The sequence below is a fragment of the Aquila chrysaetos genome, chromosome 7 (assembly GCF_900496995.4).
Source record: "Aquila chrysaetos chrysaetos chromosome 7, bAquChr1.4, whole genome shotgun sequence".
Taxonomy (NCBI): Eukaryota; Metazoa; Chordata; class Aves; order Accipitriformes; family Accipitridae; genus Aquila; species Aquila chrysaetos.
In genome coordinates, this window is record NC_044010.1 from 47,037,916 (window position 1) to 47,056,229 (window position 18,314).

Below are 18,314 nucleotides of genomic sequence, written 5' to 3' on the forward strand. Positions count from 1 at the left end.
TTAACTCACTAATTCAATACATTCTAGGTACTTGAAATCATTAGTTCAGAATCTGATGTTAATTCAGCGTTTCAAGAAACTCACCATAGAACATTCTCCTAGACAAGAAAAATTGACTTTCTGGCTAGATATAATTTTTGAGGCAACGAAAGAAACAACTAATGGACTGAGATTTCCAGTAAGACGTTATGTCCAAACAAGTTTTGTATGTCTTATGTTTCTGGATAGGATATAACAAGAATTGGAAGACTCCAAATGCAATACTTACATACTTAACTGCCTGTTATTTCATTGCATGAGCCAAACCCCTGTATTCTGCTAATCTTTACTCTACCAAAAACATTTAACCCACCACCCTAAAAGCATTCTAAGAAATACTTTTAAGTCTCCTACAACAAATTGTGGTGATACTGTTTTGTTGTGCATAGGAACACAGCCTCTTCCTGCCTTGTCTTGCCCTTCTCTCTCCCCCTGGAAATTTTTTAGGCCCTACTTTGAGATTACCCATTGTCTGTCTATATCAGAGCATCTGAAGATACTGTTGTGTATTAGCTGCTGGTTCATTAAGGAAAAATGTTCTCTCTCTTCAGGTTTTGGTGATAGAACCAACTAAAGTCTACCAGCCTGCGTATGTTTCAATCAACAATGAAGCAGATGAAAGATCTCTCTCTTTGTGGCATGTCTCTCCCACTGAAATGGTAAAACTACCAGCAGATGTGTTTCATGTATTCTGATTCATTGTGCTTAAAGTCACTTTTTTACATGTAGATTTTGGAATGCTTTACAATTATTTAAGGTTTGCTACACTTCTGTGAAGCACAAGCCTCGATATCTCTTTTGTGCAGATATGACAGTTGACTTTTTACAGAGAAATAAAAGGAAGGACTACGATTAGAACTCAAGTGGTTTTGACCTCTAGTTAAGATTTCTCTTATCTTGACCAAGTTTCTTAGAAGCGCTTGGGTTCTTTGCTCTCCTAATAATATTTCTCATTAGAATTGCGTGATTTTTATTAAGATGCAGCTCAAAGCTAGATAAAAAGTAACAATAGAGCCCAGTATTGTATTTAATGTTTTAGAAATTTTAAAGTTTTACAGTTATAAGATTAGAAACTAGAAAAAATGGAAGCCTGTGACAAAGAAGTGTCAAAAGGCGTCTTGGATTATTGGATAAGGCACAGGAGATTAGGAAGGGAGTAGGCACAGTTATGGATAGTGTAATCTCTTATAAGTGAGAAATAATTTCAGTTTTGCATTGAAAGACTTCAAATCTGGAATGTATTTCACCACCCCTTTTTAATATCAGAACAATGTAGGTGGAGAATAGACTAAAAATGTAGAGAGGCAAAGTGTAGAAAAGAAGTATGTTAGAGCAAGAGAAGAGAATTACCTGGATCTGTGAACTTCTTTTCCAGTACACTGTTCTACTTCACTACTTCAAGTGAGTGTGTCTGACACAACTTTACTTCATGGAACAAGTTCTTGGTGCATATCTGGCAGTGCAAAATAAGATCCAGCTATTAGCTAGAGATCTATGGAGGGCTACAGTCCTAGGCACAGGCTGTCCTTCCTCTGTTTTGCCTCCAGTGTTCTTTCTCCCTGGGCCAAAGCTGTTGGCTCAATACCTCTTAGGGAGATGTATGAAGTTTCCTTTTCCTTCAAGCCTAGAGAAGAGTAGGGCATAGTGTGCTCCATGTTTAATATGAAACGTTGATGTATTGAGTCAAAACATAATGTTTAGTAAATTATACTTCAAGATTTATTCTTCAAATTTAATTTTACATGAGGAAATGCAGCATTTACTTCCACCCTGTGCCATTTATATTCATTTTTCCTGAAGTGAGTAAAACAGCAATGTATGGCCTTTCTTTACCTATACATCAATCTTGTTTGAAATTTGGGGGGCAAGAAAGAAAGAAAGGAAGAGACACATGTTGGAAAAACTTTATTTTGTTTACCATGCTGTGACTTTGTTTTCAATAGTAAGTCAAGGTTAAACTGTGGTTGATTATAGCTTTTTGTTCTTTACAGAAACAGATTCACGAATGGAATTTTACAGCCACTTCCATTAGGGGAATAAGGTTGGTATGTCAGAAAACAGTTAAGTGGTTTTTTGTTTATGTTTTATTTTTCCCTTCAGTGGGAAATCTGGGTTCTGCCTTAAATCTCTGCTTTGCATTGCCAATTATAAAAGCTTGTTCTGTCGAACCTGCCTTGAAATGTCAACACAGAAGAGTTTGCCTTTCCGTGCATGGGCAGAGCTGTACATTTCTCATAGGAACACTCATGTAAGGGAGGTGTGGGAGTGTGTGTATTCTCTGGTAGACTTCCCTGTTTTCAATTGTGTACCTGCTTTTTATATATTTTTCAGTGAATTTATTGCCATCTCTGCATTTAAAAACACAGCAGAAGGAAAGAAGAGCCCTTACATCTTCTTGCTTCCTTCTATAACTAAAAAGAACAGTTTGTCTGTTTTCCTTTAAGAAAAGGAAACCATGGTATCTATTTTCTGTTTGGAATTCAGAAATGCTTCTGATATGGCTCTATCTAAAACCTACTAGCTAAAACTTGGATTATTAGAGAAATGTTAAATGAGGCATGGACATAGTTTGTGCTAAGGAAAGAATTCTTGAGCTGGAAGGAGACTGCTAGTGGAGTTTCTCAAGGGCTAGCCTTTAAATAGTTAAAGTAGTTCCATTTTGTGATGTCTAGATTAATGGCAACTCTAGTCACCAAGTAAATGGGTCCAAATACTAGTACAAAAGAAGATCAGAATATTGTATAGAAGTAACAGGATTGTTCTGAGAACTGAAAGGATAGAAAAGAATCACATTTGGTATTAACAACTGCAAAATACATTACTACATTTAGGAGCTAGCTTTTATATCTTAAGTTGGGCTACTTTGCTGCCAGAGAGGTGAGAGACAGAGCACCAGGAGAGAAAACAAAATGCAACCTATCTGTACAGCCTGGCAGCGTGTCTGTGGCATTCTTGCTCTCTGTCTGCATTACGCAGGCTGCAGCTGAGACCCAGAGGAGCCGTAAGCACCGGGAACGTGAGGTGGGCTTTTGCCTTCTCCCCGAGTTCGTGAGTCGCTGCGTTGGTGGGTCAGACCTTTCTAGGGATGTAAATGGCTGCTGGCTGGGGCCACTTGTGTGAGTGCATAAACTTAAGGCCTAGAAAAACTTTGATTCCACTACAAGCATAAATTCAGATACCTATTGAGTTCTGTAGTTCTCAAACAGAGGGTTTCTGGGCTGTGATTTTGACTATAAGCACCTAAGTTTTAGGTCCCAAGTTTGTCTTCTCTTAACTTGTATAATTTGCTTAACCAAATAAGCCCAATGAAAAAACATTTCTCTGAATAAAGTGAGTGATGATTGCTATGAAAGCCTACGGTTGTGGATTTGGACATAGATTCTACCATAACTTCAGTATTTTCTTCTAAAAGAAGCAGGTTTTGGTTTAAATGAATTCAATGTGATGTTTTATTTTACTACTCTAACGGAATGTGAGTGGATGTGAAGTTGTCATTACTGAAGTCTGTGGAGCTGATTGAGCATAACTCAGCATAATGTTTCTGAAACATATTAATTACCTTCAGTCAACACATTGCATAGAAATTAATCTTTGAGAAAGATAAGTTTTAATTAAATAGAAGCAAGCAGTTCATTTGCTTTGATTCTTAATCACTGCTGGGGATTACAAAACTCAAAGAGGCAGTGTTTTGAAACTTAGTGGAATTAGATGTTTGCTTTGTATCTGACAAATTACAATTCCTAAACTTTTGAAATTGCATTAGCTTCAGTGAAAAAAAAAAAAAAATAGTGGTCTCAGTTAACTTATACTCTGTCAAAACCCTTAAATTGTATTTATGCTAACCAGTTCATCTTATATACCATATGTATTACACTGTTTATAATACAATATTGTTATTTAGATACTGTCTTCTCTATCCTGTATTTGCCCTTGGAAGAATCACCTTGCTTTGTCTGAGTTCTCATGTCAGGTTAATCTGCCTTGCTACACTAGAAATCACTATATCAGAACCAAGCTACAGATTGGCATAGTGTATTTTCACATATTTCTGAAAAGATCTTCTGGCAAAATTCTAATTTTTTGGAACATTTGTCCATGTAGCCTTTAATGATGCTACAGCAAGTTGATCTTACAACATTCTGCAACTTTACTATAGTCTACTGTCATGTATTTAACTAACTGGCTCAACAGAGGCTAAGCAAAATCTGACAGTTTGACTAAACAGGTCAGGCAAGAATCTAATTAATTTTCTTAATTTAGTGCACAAAAATAATGACAGTACATTAACAAGCATAACAACTTGGCATTTATGTAGAATAATACTAAAGTACAAGTGTTTGGAATGATAAGACATTAATTCCTATGTTTACTTTCATATTGATATTATTTTTTATGGCCTCTTCACTTTTCACTTCAGTGCATTTAGATAGGATATATATGATACTGGCATGACACAATATGCAATAAATTCTCACTTTGTCAGAATTATTGCTGCAGTTTGGAGTAAGCATTGGTCATCCCAAAACTTTTTTATCAGTGTTAAGGCCGTAAAAAGTATATACTGTGAAGGATCTGCTACACTGTAGGTATTTCCCAGTTCAGTTTTACTGTAAGAGTAATGGAATTATAAAAACAGAAGTACTTGTCAGGCTTAAAAGAAAGGCTTTCCTGATAGCTAGATTAGTGTCAAAGCAATTCACTTTCCATTGAGGTGTCATCAAATACCCAGAAATCTGATGGAACTGTGTAAAAAATGGAGGGGGAGGTGAACAACAAACAAACCTCAAAATGCTTCAGATAAATGAGTATTTTACCAAAGCAAGCAGTAGCTTAATCATTTATCAAACTGAGATAGGAGATAGGATTATAGAATAGATAAATAAACTCAAAGCTTCTAGTTGTAAGGAAAATAAATATAATTGCATACTGCATCTCTGAGGTAATTAACTGTGGAAAAGATGTTTGCTAAGTGTTCGTAATTCAAAGAAATTAACTCCTTCTTGCTCTATTTCTTCTAATAGTTACCTCCAAAATAATCTTTCCTTAATGTGAATTTCATAGCATTTCCAAGTTTGATGAACGATGTTGCTTTCTTTATGTCCATGACAACTCTGACGACTTTCAAATTTACTTTTCTACAGAAAACCAATGCAGTAGGTGAGTTCAGTTTTTGTGGGTATTGCATGTGAGATCTATGTCCCAAATACAATTGATTTAGTAAAGATTGAAAGCTGACATTTTTGTTTGCGAAATAAATTATTTCTTCACTTCTTCTTTCTTGATGAAGAAGCAATGAGCTAAACTTGGTGATATTTAAGGTGATGAGAGCAACATCCCATTACACTTGTTGGCTCATTCTAATCAGTTTACCTACAACTCATTAGTTTTGAAAAAAGGCTTACGTAACTTATTCTGATTTATAACTATTATCTTCTTTTTTTGTATCTTGGCTGTGCCATGTAAGGTACTATATTGGTTTAGATTCCCTTATGTACCTGTTCAGTTTGATTTAAGTAAGAGCAACTAGATATAATAGGGATTTCTAGCTTATATTGTGTCACAGATAGCTGTTACTGTCTGCGCCTGTATTCAGGTATTTCCTGATGACATGTTGTCTCTAAACAGTAAGCATGCTAACTGAATTTCAGGCCTAAATCTTTACAGACCAAATTCTTCCTGGGGACTGATATTTGGCATGTAAACCTTCTGAATGAAGTAGGAGAGATTTATTAATACACTTAATGTTTGGGGTTGGATGGTGTATTTATTTTTCTTGGAATAATTATTATTTATGTATTATATGGAATAAACTCAGGTTAAAGACAATTATTAGCTCTGCAGAGTGCAATGTGTAAAACATAGGAAACACCAAAATTATTGTTACCTGCTCAGCCTTAATTTGGCATCGCAATTTGTGTTATGAAACATGGTCATATTTTTTACGCCTTATTCAGTGCACACAGCAGTCTTTTCCAGAGATGGGTCTCTATTAGTCAGTGAAAGAGATGTGACTATTTTTTAATAATTTTTAATAATTTTTAACCATTTGTTATTGAATTTGGAAAAAAGTGAGTGGCTCAGGCAGGAGACTACAGGAAAAGGTGGTCCTGTAGTTAAGGATCTCTGTCCCAGAGAACTAGATGAAATTAGTCAAAACTGTTCTTCAAAACATGTTACTACTTTTATTTTCTTGGCTTTCTGGATGCCTGACTAGAAACCACAAAATCTGGTTTTCAGAAATACTGAGTAATCACACTTGCAAACAAAGTCCATAGGAACATTTAAATTAAACTGAAGGTAATAAAATTCTCATCACTACACAGAATGAGAACCACCTAATATGATGTCACAAATTTAGCACTACTGAACTGAATAATTGAAAACCAATACTTATTTTTATAATATCTCAACTTTTTCTCTAATTATATTTGTAAAGACAAGGCCATACTAAGTACTTTCCATCAAAGTGTACAGCAAAAATATTTGAGTTTGATCTACCAAGATTTTACTATGCAATTACAATAACAAGCAAGTATTGGGTTCTGCTACAGTAAATAAAATAATTTTATAAATAATTAGGCTTTTCCATATGTGTTTGATGTTCTTCCTCATTTAAAATAGGATAAATATGGAGAAAGCAAGTAATGAAATAAACCTATGAACATGCTAGTCTGTTAGCTTGAAAGCAAAGCCCACCTTGTGAAGAATCTGTTTAATCTCCTTCTACAAGGATATTTTTCTTTGATCCACTGCTATTTATTGCTTTTTTAGATTCTGTGGGTTGGTGAAAGAAATTTTGTCTGATGCAGTTGGCAGTACTTTGGAACTAGAAGGAGAAATAGATGGAGACACATTGGAGGTATGTCAAGGATAAAAGATCCAAGAACTCTGAAACTTATTCTCCATCTTCCCTGCACTTTCATATCAGTGTACTAGAAAGATTATAAATAGCATTTAAACTCCATAATTGTATATGAAATTTCAACTCTTGCAAAACTATTTGTACAGAAGATTTGCATTCCTTTGAAAAAACACATTTTTAATGAAGCGAGCCTGTTACTGCTGTGAACTGCATAAATCCTTAATGAAAGGTGTTAATGATCTTGTATTGATGTTGCAAACATTCTATAGATGAGAATCATCTGCTATCAGCTGTCTTAAGTGGATAAAAAAGATAAGATATTTAATAAGTTCTAGGAAAAAGCCATTTAGCAAAGGTACTTCAGTTTTTCTAGCTGGTATCTGATACTGTTCTACTCCAGGTAATTTCATTTGACAGGCTTTTTCTGTCACAGAGATTTGCAGATATTTAGGATCAGATTAATCCATTGTGGTTTTGACTTATCACCGAAACATCCATGTTAGGAACCTAGTAGCTGTAGGCTTTCTTTATAGTCAGTACAGAGGGGAAAAAAAACAAACTTGGAAAGGGTTATTCACATTTTGTGTGGACTCAGGCTAGGGTAGGTGAACCCATGTCCTCCTAAGACACACTGCCTCATATCAAATGTCCAGATTTGTAGCACTAAGTACATATCCTGTACTTCTGTTTATTTCTTTTGAAATCTGAAAAGCTATCATAAAATGTAGGTTGTCACTTTTATTTGTGGTCAAGGAAATTCAGTCAATCAGGTTAATGAGTGTAAAAACGTTACTGTGGTTTGTTTGAGCTGGGTATCTTTCTGACTGTGTCTCATTCCAGCAATTCTCTTAGGCTTACGGTTCAGAGCAGCTCTTTATGATAGTGAATCTTTTGTAGTACCTGAGGCTTCAGAAGAGGATTAAGAAAGTTGAAGACCCCCTACTGTACTGTTGAATGTAACTGCATATGGTGGGGAAGATGAGTTTTTGCACTGAAGTTTGTGCATCGTGGCCACAGAATTCTCTCGTCAAGTGAAAAGGACAAGATAGGCACATCTGTTAAGCCCAGCTTAATACATATACCTGTGTTCTCGGTCTAGGATCAGGGCTGTACCTTGGCAAAGACAGGGTATTACCTATAGCTGCAGATCTTACATTGCAGACTTACGTACTTAGCTAATAGCAGGACAATCTCCAAACAACACAGACTATTTAGCTGTATAATAGCCTCTCAGAGGAAGCGAGCTCACCATGGCTTGAGCCTTTTAAAAACTGAACTGGAAGAACTGCTTGAGAATGCACAGCAGGAAACAATCCTGCATGAATCAATGATGTATGGAGAAATGACCAAAGAAATGAATTTTAAATCTTTAAGCTATATCATTCTATATAACTTGAAGTTTTAACAATTATCACCTTGTACTTACTGTCTTAGGTCAGGACATTAAAACAGAAATCAAGACAGAGAAGGGGAGGGTTAATTTGTTTAGCTTATAAATGAGCTAAGACACTTAATGTCTTTCTGCAGCCTGAGATCTTACATTTAAGAAGAGACAACATGGAAAATGCAGCTTTGTATGGTCTTCATGGGCTTGACAAGCACAGAGAAAGCAGAAGTTCCTACCATTAATAAAACAACTGTTTATATTTGGGAAAGAGGAAGAAATAACCTTGTGCACTGTTTGGGGGAAGAAAATTTGATTTCAGTCGGAATTCTTATGAGAATATTCTCCCAAGGGGTTGTGCATTTTGGACTGCAATATTATTTGAAAGCAACTACAGTTTAGTTCAACAACTGACTAGGATTCGGAAGGACAGTAAGTGTGGCAGTCCTTTCTACCTTAGGGTATTTGCTTCTGGATTTTGATGTTGAGGAAGTTCCAATCACTTTAAGAGTACCTGCTGTACCCCAGATAGGATATCCCAGAGATCAGACTCTGCCCTACCACGTTCCTACAGAAGGTCAGCTATGAACACTTGTTTACTAATACCTAATGGTTGAATTGCACATCCAGTGGATCACATATTCAGACTTTTGGCAACCAGCAGTGATTTATTCAATTTTTGTAGCTGTTGGAATGAGAGGAGGCAAATGTGAAGTGGCATCAAGTATATACAAGTCTATTAAACTGTCTACTAACTAGCAGTGAACTATAAATCTCAATGATTTTCGTGTATCATAGGACCCAGACTAGAGAACATAGGTTTCTCCACAGTAATTATAGAGTTGGCTTAGGAGCAGTCTGTTGCAGATAGGGTTGCTGTCAATCTTAAATTCTGCAGTGTGACTTCTGTCCTTTTTCTGCACAGTTTTATGTCATATGATAGCTGTGAAAGCTGGATACACTCCTACCAAAGAACCTGATAAGTTTTACATATGGCGTTTTGGGTCAGTTATGCCTATCGTATAACAAGATTATGCTATGAACCGTGAAGTGCTGAAACATGGAAGATGAAACTGTACTCAAGCTGTGCTAATTCAAGTTTAGTTCCACTGAGCAGAATATGCTGTTAGGATAAACGACAGGCGTTTTTTCTTTAGCACCTTCCATACAGCAGCATGAAACTTGCCATCTTTGCTGAGGTGAAGAGCGGGGAATGTCAGTGACACATGGACATTGCAATACCAGGGCTGCAATATGAACTGGGAAGACACTTCAAAGAAATAGATCTTAAGGCTGCATTCTGTGGGAGACAGTCTTACTGGGTGAAGCAGAAAAAGTGATCATTGACAGAAATGTTGATAGTTATGGCCATTGTAAACAGGTTTGGGTGTTTTTTAATAGAGAATTCATATGAAGCCACAGAGAATACCCTGCAGTTTTCCCACATAGGACATCCTCTTGTATTTGGGAAGATACTAGGGGAGGTCTGTGTACTCCTGCTAATATCTGAGGCTATGAAACTGTCCAATTCCTTTCTTAACTCTTTGCAAAAGTGCTTTTTCAATATCCTTTGTCAGTTCCCTGATTTGAATCAGGGGTGTGCTGCTTAACTCAACTTCCATAAGAAATTTGGTTTTATTTAGTGTCTGGGATGTACTTTCATTAAGCATCATTCATCAATAGGCTTTTTCACTGACTTTTATAGTAGGAGAGCTCTGTGATAAGGTCACCATATGGGACAAGACCATGAGGTGGTGTAAATTAGTGTAGCTTTACTGAAGTCAGTGAACCAGCAGTGACTTACTCAGCTGGCAAGATGACCCAGCCTGTTTCAGTAGCAGTGGAAGCCACCACTTCATATATTTCATTATCCTTGGAGAAGATAAGCATTTTTTTTCGCCTTTTGGAAAAGCTCAGAATGAGGGGATTATGTCAGAAATTAATTTTGCTGTGGCTAAGCTCAAATGAGAGTTTAGGGTCTTAAAACAGTGTCCACCCACTGTGATGAGAGGGTCACTTTTATCCATTTATTAAACCATTGGTTTCAAAATTATAAGTTAAGTTGCCTACTTTTATGTTTTCTGAAGGCTGTCAGCAATTCTTAGAGATGATACCTGAATGTGTTCATTTGACAGCACTGTTTCATTGAATTTGGTTTAATATTCTGTTCCTTGTTTGGGTTGAATGCATTTCAAAGTTGGTTAGGGAAGGCTGTTTTGTAAAGCAAATAACATGGAAATTTTACAAGCTGTATAATGCAGCCAGCTGGTGGGTAGCCTACCGTGCTACAGCTGTACTGCAGGAACTACTCGATGCTGTACTAACTCAGTATAGTACATTACTGTTGTTAAAGGTCTCTCTGTAATGTCAAATTTTGGTGATAACAATTTCTGTGCTGCTTTGTTTATCTTTTCTGCTTGCAGTATGAATATGATTATGATGAGAATGGTGACAGGGTAGTTCTAGGTAAAGGTACTTACGGGATAGTTTATGCTGGAAGAGACCTTAGCAATCAGGTCCGAATAGCCATCAAAGAAATACCCGAGAGAGACAGCAGGTAAGACCTAGTTGATTGTTACATATATATTGCTAATGAAACTGCAGTTGTTTGCTGAAAACTTTGCTCTTCTTAGCATGTATTTCTATGTGGTTAGTTTATGAAATCTCCATATACTAAAATTCAATTATTATTTCCTCCTAGTATTCAACAGTACCCTTTAAAGAATAAGGACGTTTTATTTTTTTAAAAATATAGGATATATATAATAAGTAATACAGTTTGATAATATAGATGTATATCATAAATTCTAGAATAAGACATATTTGGGGGTTTAAGTTGCAGTTTTATCTCATTTGTATTCTTTTTGGGGATGGGGAAAAAGCATAAAAGGAGTTTCAGAGGCAAAGACAGTACTATGTAACGATACAGAAGAAAGCCATCTGTAAATTTTTTGAGGGCATGTTTCTCCTTCAGGGTTCCTCTGAGATCTACCTCTGTACTTTTTCTGAATAGGTAGCCAGTCACACTGCATTTTGAAGGTCATGGACAAGATGTTTCCTGAGAATTGGATCAGTATCCCTAAAATCTATTCTGTTTGCAAACTAGCATTTAAGTAGCCTAGAACATTTTCCTGCATGATGAGATACTCCTCGATCCTTTTTTTTTTTTTTAATAGGTATTCTCAACCTCTTCATGAAGAGATAGCACTGCATAAATATTTAAAGCATCGGAACATTGTCCAGTATCTTGGATCTGTTTCAGAAGACGGATACATTAAGATTTTTATGGAGCAGGTGCCAGGAGGTTTGTATCATTCTGAGCTTAGTCTCTCAGAGGAATCAAAAGCAGTTGGGACTCTAAACTTAGTGAAAGCCAATAGATGTGCACTTAAAATGTTTGTGCACTGTATATGGCTTTTCTGTTGAGACATTAACTACGGGTGGCATTCTTCTCAAATAAAGAATAGATTTGAAGTGTACAGGCCCCAGTACCCTCTCTCCTTTCTGTAATAATTATAAACCGAGAGAAAAGTCATAGAAGTATTTGGTGTCAAATACTCATGTGTTATAAAATAGTGGAGTTAGAGCTGTGTGGTCCATTTAGCTTAAGCATCTTAATAATGACTGGAGCTTTTAAGATAAGTATCTGTTGAGCATATACATGTTATATACAAAGCACTGCTATTTCCTAGGTAGATTAGAGATAAAAGTTATATGCTTCCCTTGCTCCTAATTTCCAGTTTTGCTCCTCTAGCCTTCTCTACATTTTAAGATGTAAAGTCCCTTTATATCCTCTCTAGGTTATATTTCCATCTCCCTTTTGCTGTTTGCTCTTCAGTGTCAAGGATGTGTCAGAACGAATGTTAAATTCATGTATGAATATAATTTGCCAAAAAAAACCAGAAATAAGAAAACCAAGAAAATAAGTTCAGGTTTTCTAGGGAAGGTCCAGACACAAACATTCAAGTGTAATTGAGTCAATCAACATAGGGAAGTTGTTTAATTTTTTAATTCCTGTGACCTTCTCACCTGAAAGCTGAGACACTCTGACATGTATGATGCATGTAGATGTTATGAGTTTATACCAACACTTCCACTTGTTTTCCTGCACTTGTTAAAAGTATCAGCTGGTGTTACATACCTTTTTTTTCCTGCTCATATACGCACTGTAGAGTGTGCTAGGATTAGTTGTTAATGTCAAGATATTATTGAACCAATTCAGATGTTTTAAACTCTGCAGCCAGTCTTAAAAAGGAACCAGCTGTTCAGATTATGCAAGAGTCTTTGGGGAAACTTCACTTTAGAAAGCTGTTGGTGTGGACCTAGAATCCCTTTAGCTGAATTTGTCTGGCATTAAGTAGACCCACTGCACTTAGTTTATTACAAGCAGAAAAAGCAAACCTGTCTTTATTTTGCTTCATGATTAAAATATTTGTCTTATTTAAAAAAAGATTAGATTTATTACAAGTAGGAGAAGTGTGGATGACCTATCTCCTACTTTGAACATCCATTACTTGGTTTCTTTCAGGAGCTTGCTTTCCTCTGTCTCTGAATATTTCCAGAAGTTAATCCCATATTTGCAAGGAAAAGACTCTTTCCTTTTTTCTTCTCCCCTCCCTGCCTCGAGTAAATCATCTGCTCTTTGTACATGCATGTGGTTCATGAAGTATAGTGTATAACGTCATACAGTGTTACCTTTAGTCTTCCTTTCATTAAGGGCTGAATGGTTGCTAGTCCTAGTCTCAACAGTTGTTAGACTGAAGTGAGGGAGATGCATCCAGCTCTGTCATAACATTTGTTCCTGCCATGAAGGTGGAAGCTGAGCTGGCAAGAAAGAAATAACCAGTCAAGAGCAGCAGCAAATGATTTGCTTTGAGTTATCTACGAAGAATTTGGCTTAATTATAAGTACTGCATTTCTCTTGCATTACAATATTGAGCAAAGGCTGAATCCAGACTTAAATGTTTCATGTTAATTTAGGGATTTTGCTATCTTAATACACTTTCTTCTTAACTCTTGTAGGCAGCCTCTCAGCTCTCCTAAGATCTAAGTGGGGCCCAATGAAAGAACCTACAATTAAATTTTACACCAAGCAGATTCTGGAAGGGCTTAAGTATCTCCATGAGAACCAGATTGTACACAGAGATATAAAGGTAAATTTTCCTGTAGTGTGTCTTGTGTGATTGCTTTTTATCTTATTTACTTCAGTTAGTTTTACTCTGACCTGAAGTAGAATTTTTAATAGGATTTCATGGAAGCTTAAAACAAAAGGAAAGAATAAAACAACCCCTTCTCCCTGGTGCTCCAGGAAAATTCCTTTGTAGAAAGGTATATTACAAAGATAACTGCAAACTTGAAGGAGTATTGAGATTGGGATTTGGAATCTGTACTCATCTGTCTCTCCTCCCCACTCCCCCTCTCTCTCTGACATCCAAACCACAGGGGGATAACGTTTTGGTGAACACCTATAGTGGCGTAGTAAAGATATCTGACTTCGGTACTTCCAAACGGCTGGCAGGAATCAACCCATGCACCGAAACGTTTACAGGTAAGACTCATTTAGCAGAGTTTATGAGGATTTTGGTGACTGATTTAGAGTTAGAGCCAAGAGGCTCTTTGGATTTGTGATGAAAAGACGATTAGGTCTGTATTTTGAGGGAAGAGTGAATGGGAGTGTGATCACCATAAACACACGCCTGCTATCTTTCTTTTCTTTTTTTTTAATGTAATTATCTTCCATTTTATTTTGTTTTAAAATCTTCTTAAATGTGATGGGATAATAGTTTTTCTTCATAGTGTTTTTCATTAAGTAGCAATTGATTTGTTGCCACTACATCTGGAAGCACTTGAATACAGCAACTTTTTAATTTAGTAATCTTGGTATTAGTAACTCATGCATGCACACTTTCTTGAAGTATGTCTAAAAGTGCAGAAAACCAAACACAAGCTTATAAATACTTTCAGTTTTGAGGCATTCATTATAAAACCCAACCAACTGGCTAACTTGGTGTTACCAGCAGTAAAAAGAACAGTTTACATGAAAATACTAGGCTGGTATGTTACAGAAAAGCTTTCGTACACAAGGCAGTAAAAACATGCAATATTCAGGGAAAACAAAATTGGCTGAACAGCAGTTGAAACTCCACATTGAAAAATGAATATATGGTCACATAATTACTCAGTTCTTTTATCAGTGCAGATATAGGTAACATGATGTTTTCACTTGTTATGTGGCCATATGCACAGGCTGATAGCACAAATCCCAAGCCTCATACTGGCCTGCAGTTTAAGTAGATGGTACACAGACACAGATGTCAGTCATGTGGAAGACAGAAGACAACAACCTCTATTTAAGTGATAATCAAGGCTTCCCATTACCTGTCTGGTGGGGAGTCTGCAGTTCCTGCAGCTTTCTTAGAAAGGAAGCCTTGAAAATAAATTATTAGTTCTGAAATAACTTACCTTTCTAAGCTTTTTTTTCATTCATTATTAGCAAAGCTTGTGAATTGGAAACTGGGCCTATATTACATCATGATCTGAAGACAGCATATGATGTCTGCATCAATAGCTCATGAGATCATCTCATCAGGTGCAGGCATTTGAAACAAATCTATTTCCTGCAAAGCTGTAAAGATTTTAGTTAGAATCAAATTAAGTTAAGTTAGGAGTCCTTTAAAGGGAAGAAAAAAAATATTTGTCCTGTTTGGAATCATAAATGCAGCATTTGAATGTTTTGTTAAGAATGAAGCACTACAAGAAGCAGTCTCTTCAGTTTATAGATGCTACAACAGATAGATACATAAATGACAGTATGTCTGAACAGAGAGCTGGTTAAATGCTGGCTTCTGAAGCATTCCTTTAAGGCATTTAACCATTTTTTTCCAAACAAATTAGTCAACAAATAATTTTCTCATGAATCATCTTGCTTATGCAACTGGATGGATAATTCTCAAATACATACAGGTCTCTTGTGGTATCTGGAAAAGAATATTTTCAGGTTTTGCCTGCAATGTTTGTCCTTGCCATTTTTGTTATACTGGTTCAATACAGTTACATTCCATGGGAAAGAGATGCACTACCCTTCTACATGGTGTGATGTATAGCTATACTGTGCCTCTCATTGCTACAGGATATTCTGAAAACTTTAAGTATATAAAGGGGCTCCATAAGGTAAAAGTTGAAGTCATGGAGGAAGACCCTCTTGTAGCTATCAAAAGTCATAGTGCAAAATTTAATTTTGGCCCAGGAAGCCACTGTTATGGCTGACTGCTATTATGGTTGGAGCAGATACTAGAGGAAAATCATTCTGTCTGCCTGTGTTTTATGTACTCCTTAGTGGCTTTTTAGCAACTGGTTGTTATTAGAGATGATATATGGAGAAATGGTACCTGAAGAAAAATCACCATACTGTAATAAAAGGAGGTAAATCTTTCCTTGTGCCCCTCTTCTTTGTTCTCTTGCACGTTTACAGCCCTGTTTGTGCCTCAGAGATGTAACTGAACACAAGAATAAATGTTTTACTTAAGTTCTCATTCCGGATTTAAAATCAGTATGCAGGTAGCTATAGCCCAGAGGGTCCTTAAAAGTCTCTTGCAATTTGTTTTGTTCCTTAACTCAGTACCTAAACTCTGTGGATATTAGGCATTATGTAATACAATCACATGACAGAACAATCAGTCTTCTGGTGGTTTAAACACTATATCCCTCCATTCAAGGCACACAGCCTGAGGGCAAAACTGTGGCTTGAACTTTTGTTCTATAGCAGTCACATTTAATGAACATAGTAATATCCAATCCCTTTTGTCTTCACCAGATGTCCTTTACTTAATATAGTTCACAGCTTTACCACAGTGTAATTTTATTGTATTCTTAAGACGAACAATAATTTAATTTAAAGATGTCATAACAGAGCTGGTGGGAATTCATGTGGAGAAAGTGCTGTAGTGTTTGGAACACTCAGAACATCTATAGATTTCTGTTGTTGGTGTGGACTGTCTTCCTGTAAAGACCTCTTGTTAGCTGTGTTAGTATATGATTGAATATCAGTGATTCCAAATTGACCATCTTTTATTTCATTTTTACTGTTCTTTTAGTTTATCAGTATTATAATTAGTATTACAGTCAGATTGTCTACAGGCAAACTTTAGAGACATTCAGCTTCATCTGTCAAGAGGCAACTATAGGCTTAGGCAGGATCTTATTTTGCCACCATGTATATCTTTAGAAGTTTCAATAGCTTTATTTCTCTCTCTCTCTCTTTTTTTTTTTTTTTTTTTTTTTTTTTTTTTTTTTTTGCTAACCTTGGATGTCAGAAATCCCAAGCACATCCAAAAGACTTCCTGGAATTGCAATTTATGATGGGTTCCCTTATTTTTTTAATTACTGTGTAATTGATTTACCTTGATTACAACCTTGATTGTTTTTGTGTAAAACTTGAGATTTATTTTTTTTAAACGTTTTTATCTTTATTATCTTATGTTTACAAAAATTTCTTCTTTTCAAACTAACTTTTTAAAATTCCCTGTCACTATTATTCTCATTATAGGGGTAAACATATGAAAAACTATTCTCATGAAGACTATCTGTCACTGCAAGTTTTCATTGCCTCTTACATGCATAATCTTTACAATTTAGTGTCTGCAAAAATTGTTTGATATAATTTCATGTTCTGAGGAAGTATTTGGATTATGTAGTGAATATACTTCCAACAGTTTGAAGTCTTGTATTAGAAAGGGGGGGGGGGGGGGAAGATAGTTTATAGAAAAGATGTTAAAACATAAGTTTCTGTCTAGTTTTCAGTGGTGATATGGGAAATCAAATATTTTGGCTATACAGGTTACATCTGACAATTTTTGGCTTGCTTAGCGGTGTATTAATTCTCTCTAATAAGAATGATGACTGTAACACTTGACTATTCTTTTTGTCCTGACTAGGAACCTTGCAGTACATGGCTCCAGAAATCATCGATAAAGGACCACGAGGATACGGTGCACCAGCTGATATCTGGTCACTAGGTTGTACCATTATTGAAATGGCAACAGGCAAACCTCCATTTCATGAACTAGGAGAGCCTCAAGCAGCAATGTTTAAAGTGAGTACAGCTTTTTTGCTATAGAGCTTATGAATTTTCAAATACTAACTTAATTTTTTAACATTAATTTAATTGGTAGTAACCTTTCGTTATATGGGTTGTTTTGTACAAAGCCACAGTCTGACCTGTGTTCTTAAGTCTCACTGAGTAATCCTTTTTTGCTCTAAGCTGTATTGCTCTAGGCGGTAATCATTTATTTTTGTGCTGGAAATGGGTCATGACTCAGAGCAGCAACCTGAAAAATGAGTGAAGGCTTATGAAGACTAGTATTCTCTACCTTCTTACCTCTATCATCTCCTGCTCTTGGTTTATGATTTCCTTCTTGGCAACCAGTCTCTCCAATAATGACAACCAAGTTACTTGTGTCCTTTAAGTCTTTATAAGCCTCCCTCCCAGAGTATCTGTTTGCCTTGCCTTGTCTTTCAAAGGCCCAGTCTCTGCAACGTGGTAGGAAGCTATGGTGGAATGGGGTAACTTCCCAGGATTTCTGGTATGTACTGAAGGAGTAAAATACTCTGTTTGAAGTCTGAAGTCCTTTGGATCAAAGCTACCTCCTTGGTAAACTGTTGCCTCTAGTACTCTCTTTCTCTTAGTGTATCTGTTTTCAAATGCACAAATTAACACTTGAGAAGAGAATGCTTCAGATAGTTTTGATAATAAATGTATTTGAAAAAAGTTCCTTGTTCTAACTCTAAAAGTAACAGTAGTGTAAAAGCTATGATGTGATAATGTGTCAAATACGCAGACTGAAATTTTTGGTTCTTCCACTGTCTTGCAGTAGACCTTTAGAAATGTACTTAAGTTTTCACTTATGCTTCAGGGTCCTCATTCTTCTAAAGGGGAAAATGTCACATCCATAACTCAGCAAACTGCTTTAAATTATCAGTATTCTTAATTCTTTTGTGTATGTTGTTGAAAGTCACTGTGTGAGCATTAGT

The 18,314-nt window shown here is 36.1% G+C and overlaps 1 protein-coding gene across 4 annotated transcripts in view; it reads left to right on the plus strand.

Moving 5' to 3' along the window:
• The window catches only part of MAP3K15 (mitogen-activated protein kinase kinase kinase 15), an 88,558-nt gene that overhangs the window by 56,090 nt on the left and 14,154 nt on the right, over positions 1-18,314 (plus strand). For all 4 annotated transcript variants that reach the window (XM_030019869.2, XM_030019871.2, XM_030019870.2 and 1 more), the window contains 10 exons: positions 28-178; positions 591-698; positions 2,031-2,080; positions 5,101-5,196; positions 6,811-6,898; positions 10,709-10,842; positions 11,462-11,589; positions 13,308-13,438; positions 13,728-13,833; positions 17,219-17,376. In XM_030019869.2, coding sequence (XP_029875729.1) covers positions 28-178; positions 591-698; positions 2,031-2,080; positions 5,101-5,196; positions 6,811-6,898; positions 10,709-10,842; positions 11,462-11,589; positions 13,308-13,438; positions 13,728-13,833; positions 17,219-17,376 — 1,150 coding nt within the window. The remainder of the gene's footprint in view (positions 1-27; positions 179-590; positions 699-2,030; positions 2,081-5,100; positions 5,197-6,810; positions 6,899-10,708; positions 10,843-11,461; positions 11,590-13,307; positions 13,439-13,727; positions 13,834-17,218; positions 17,377-18,314) is intronic.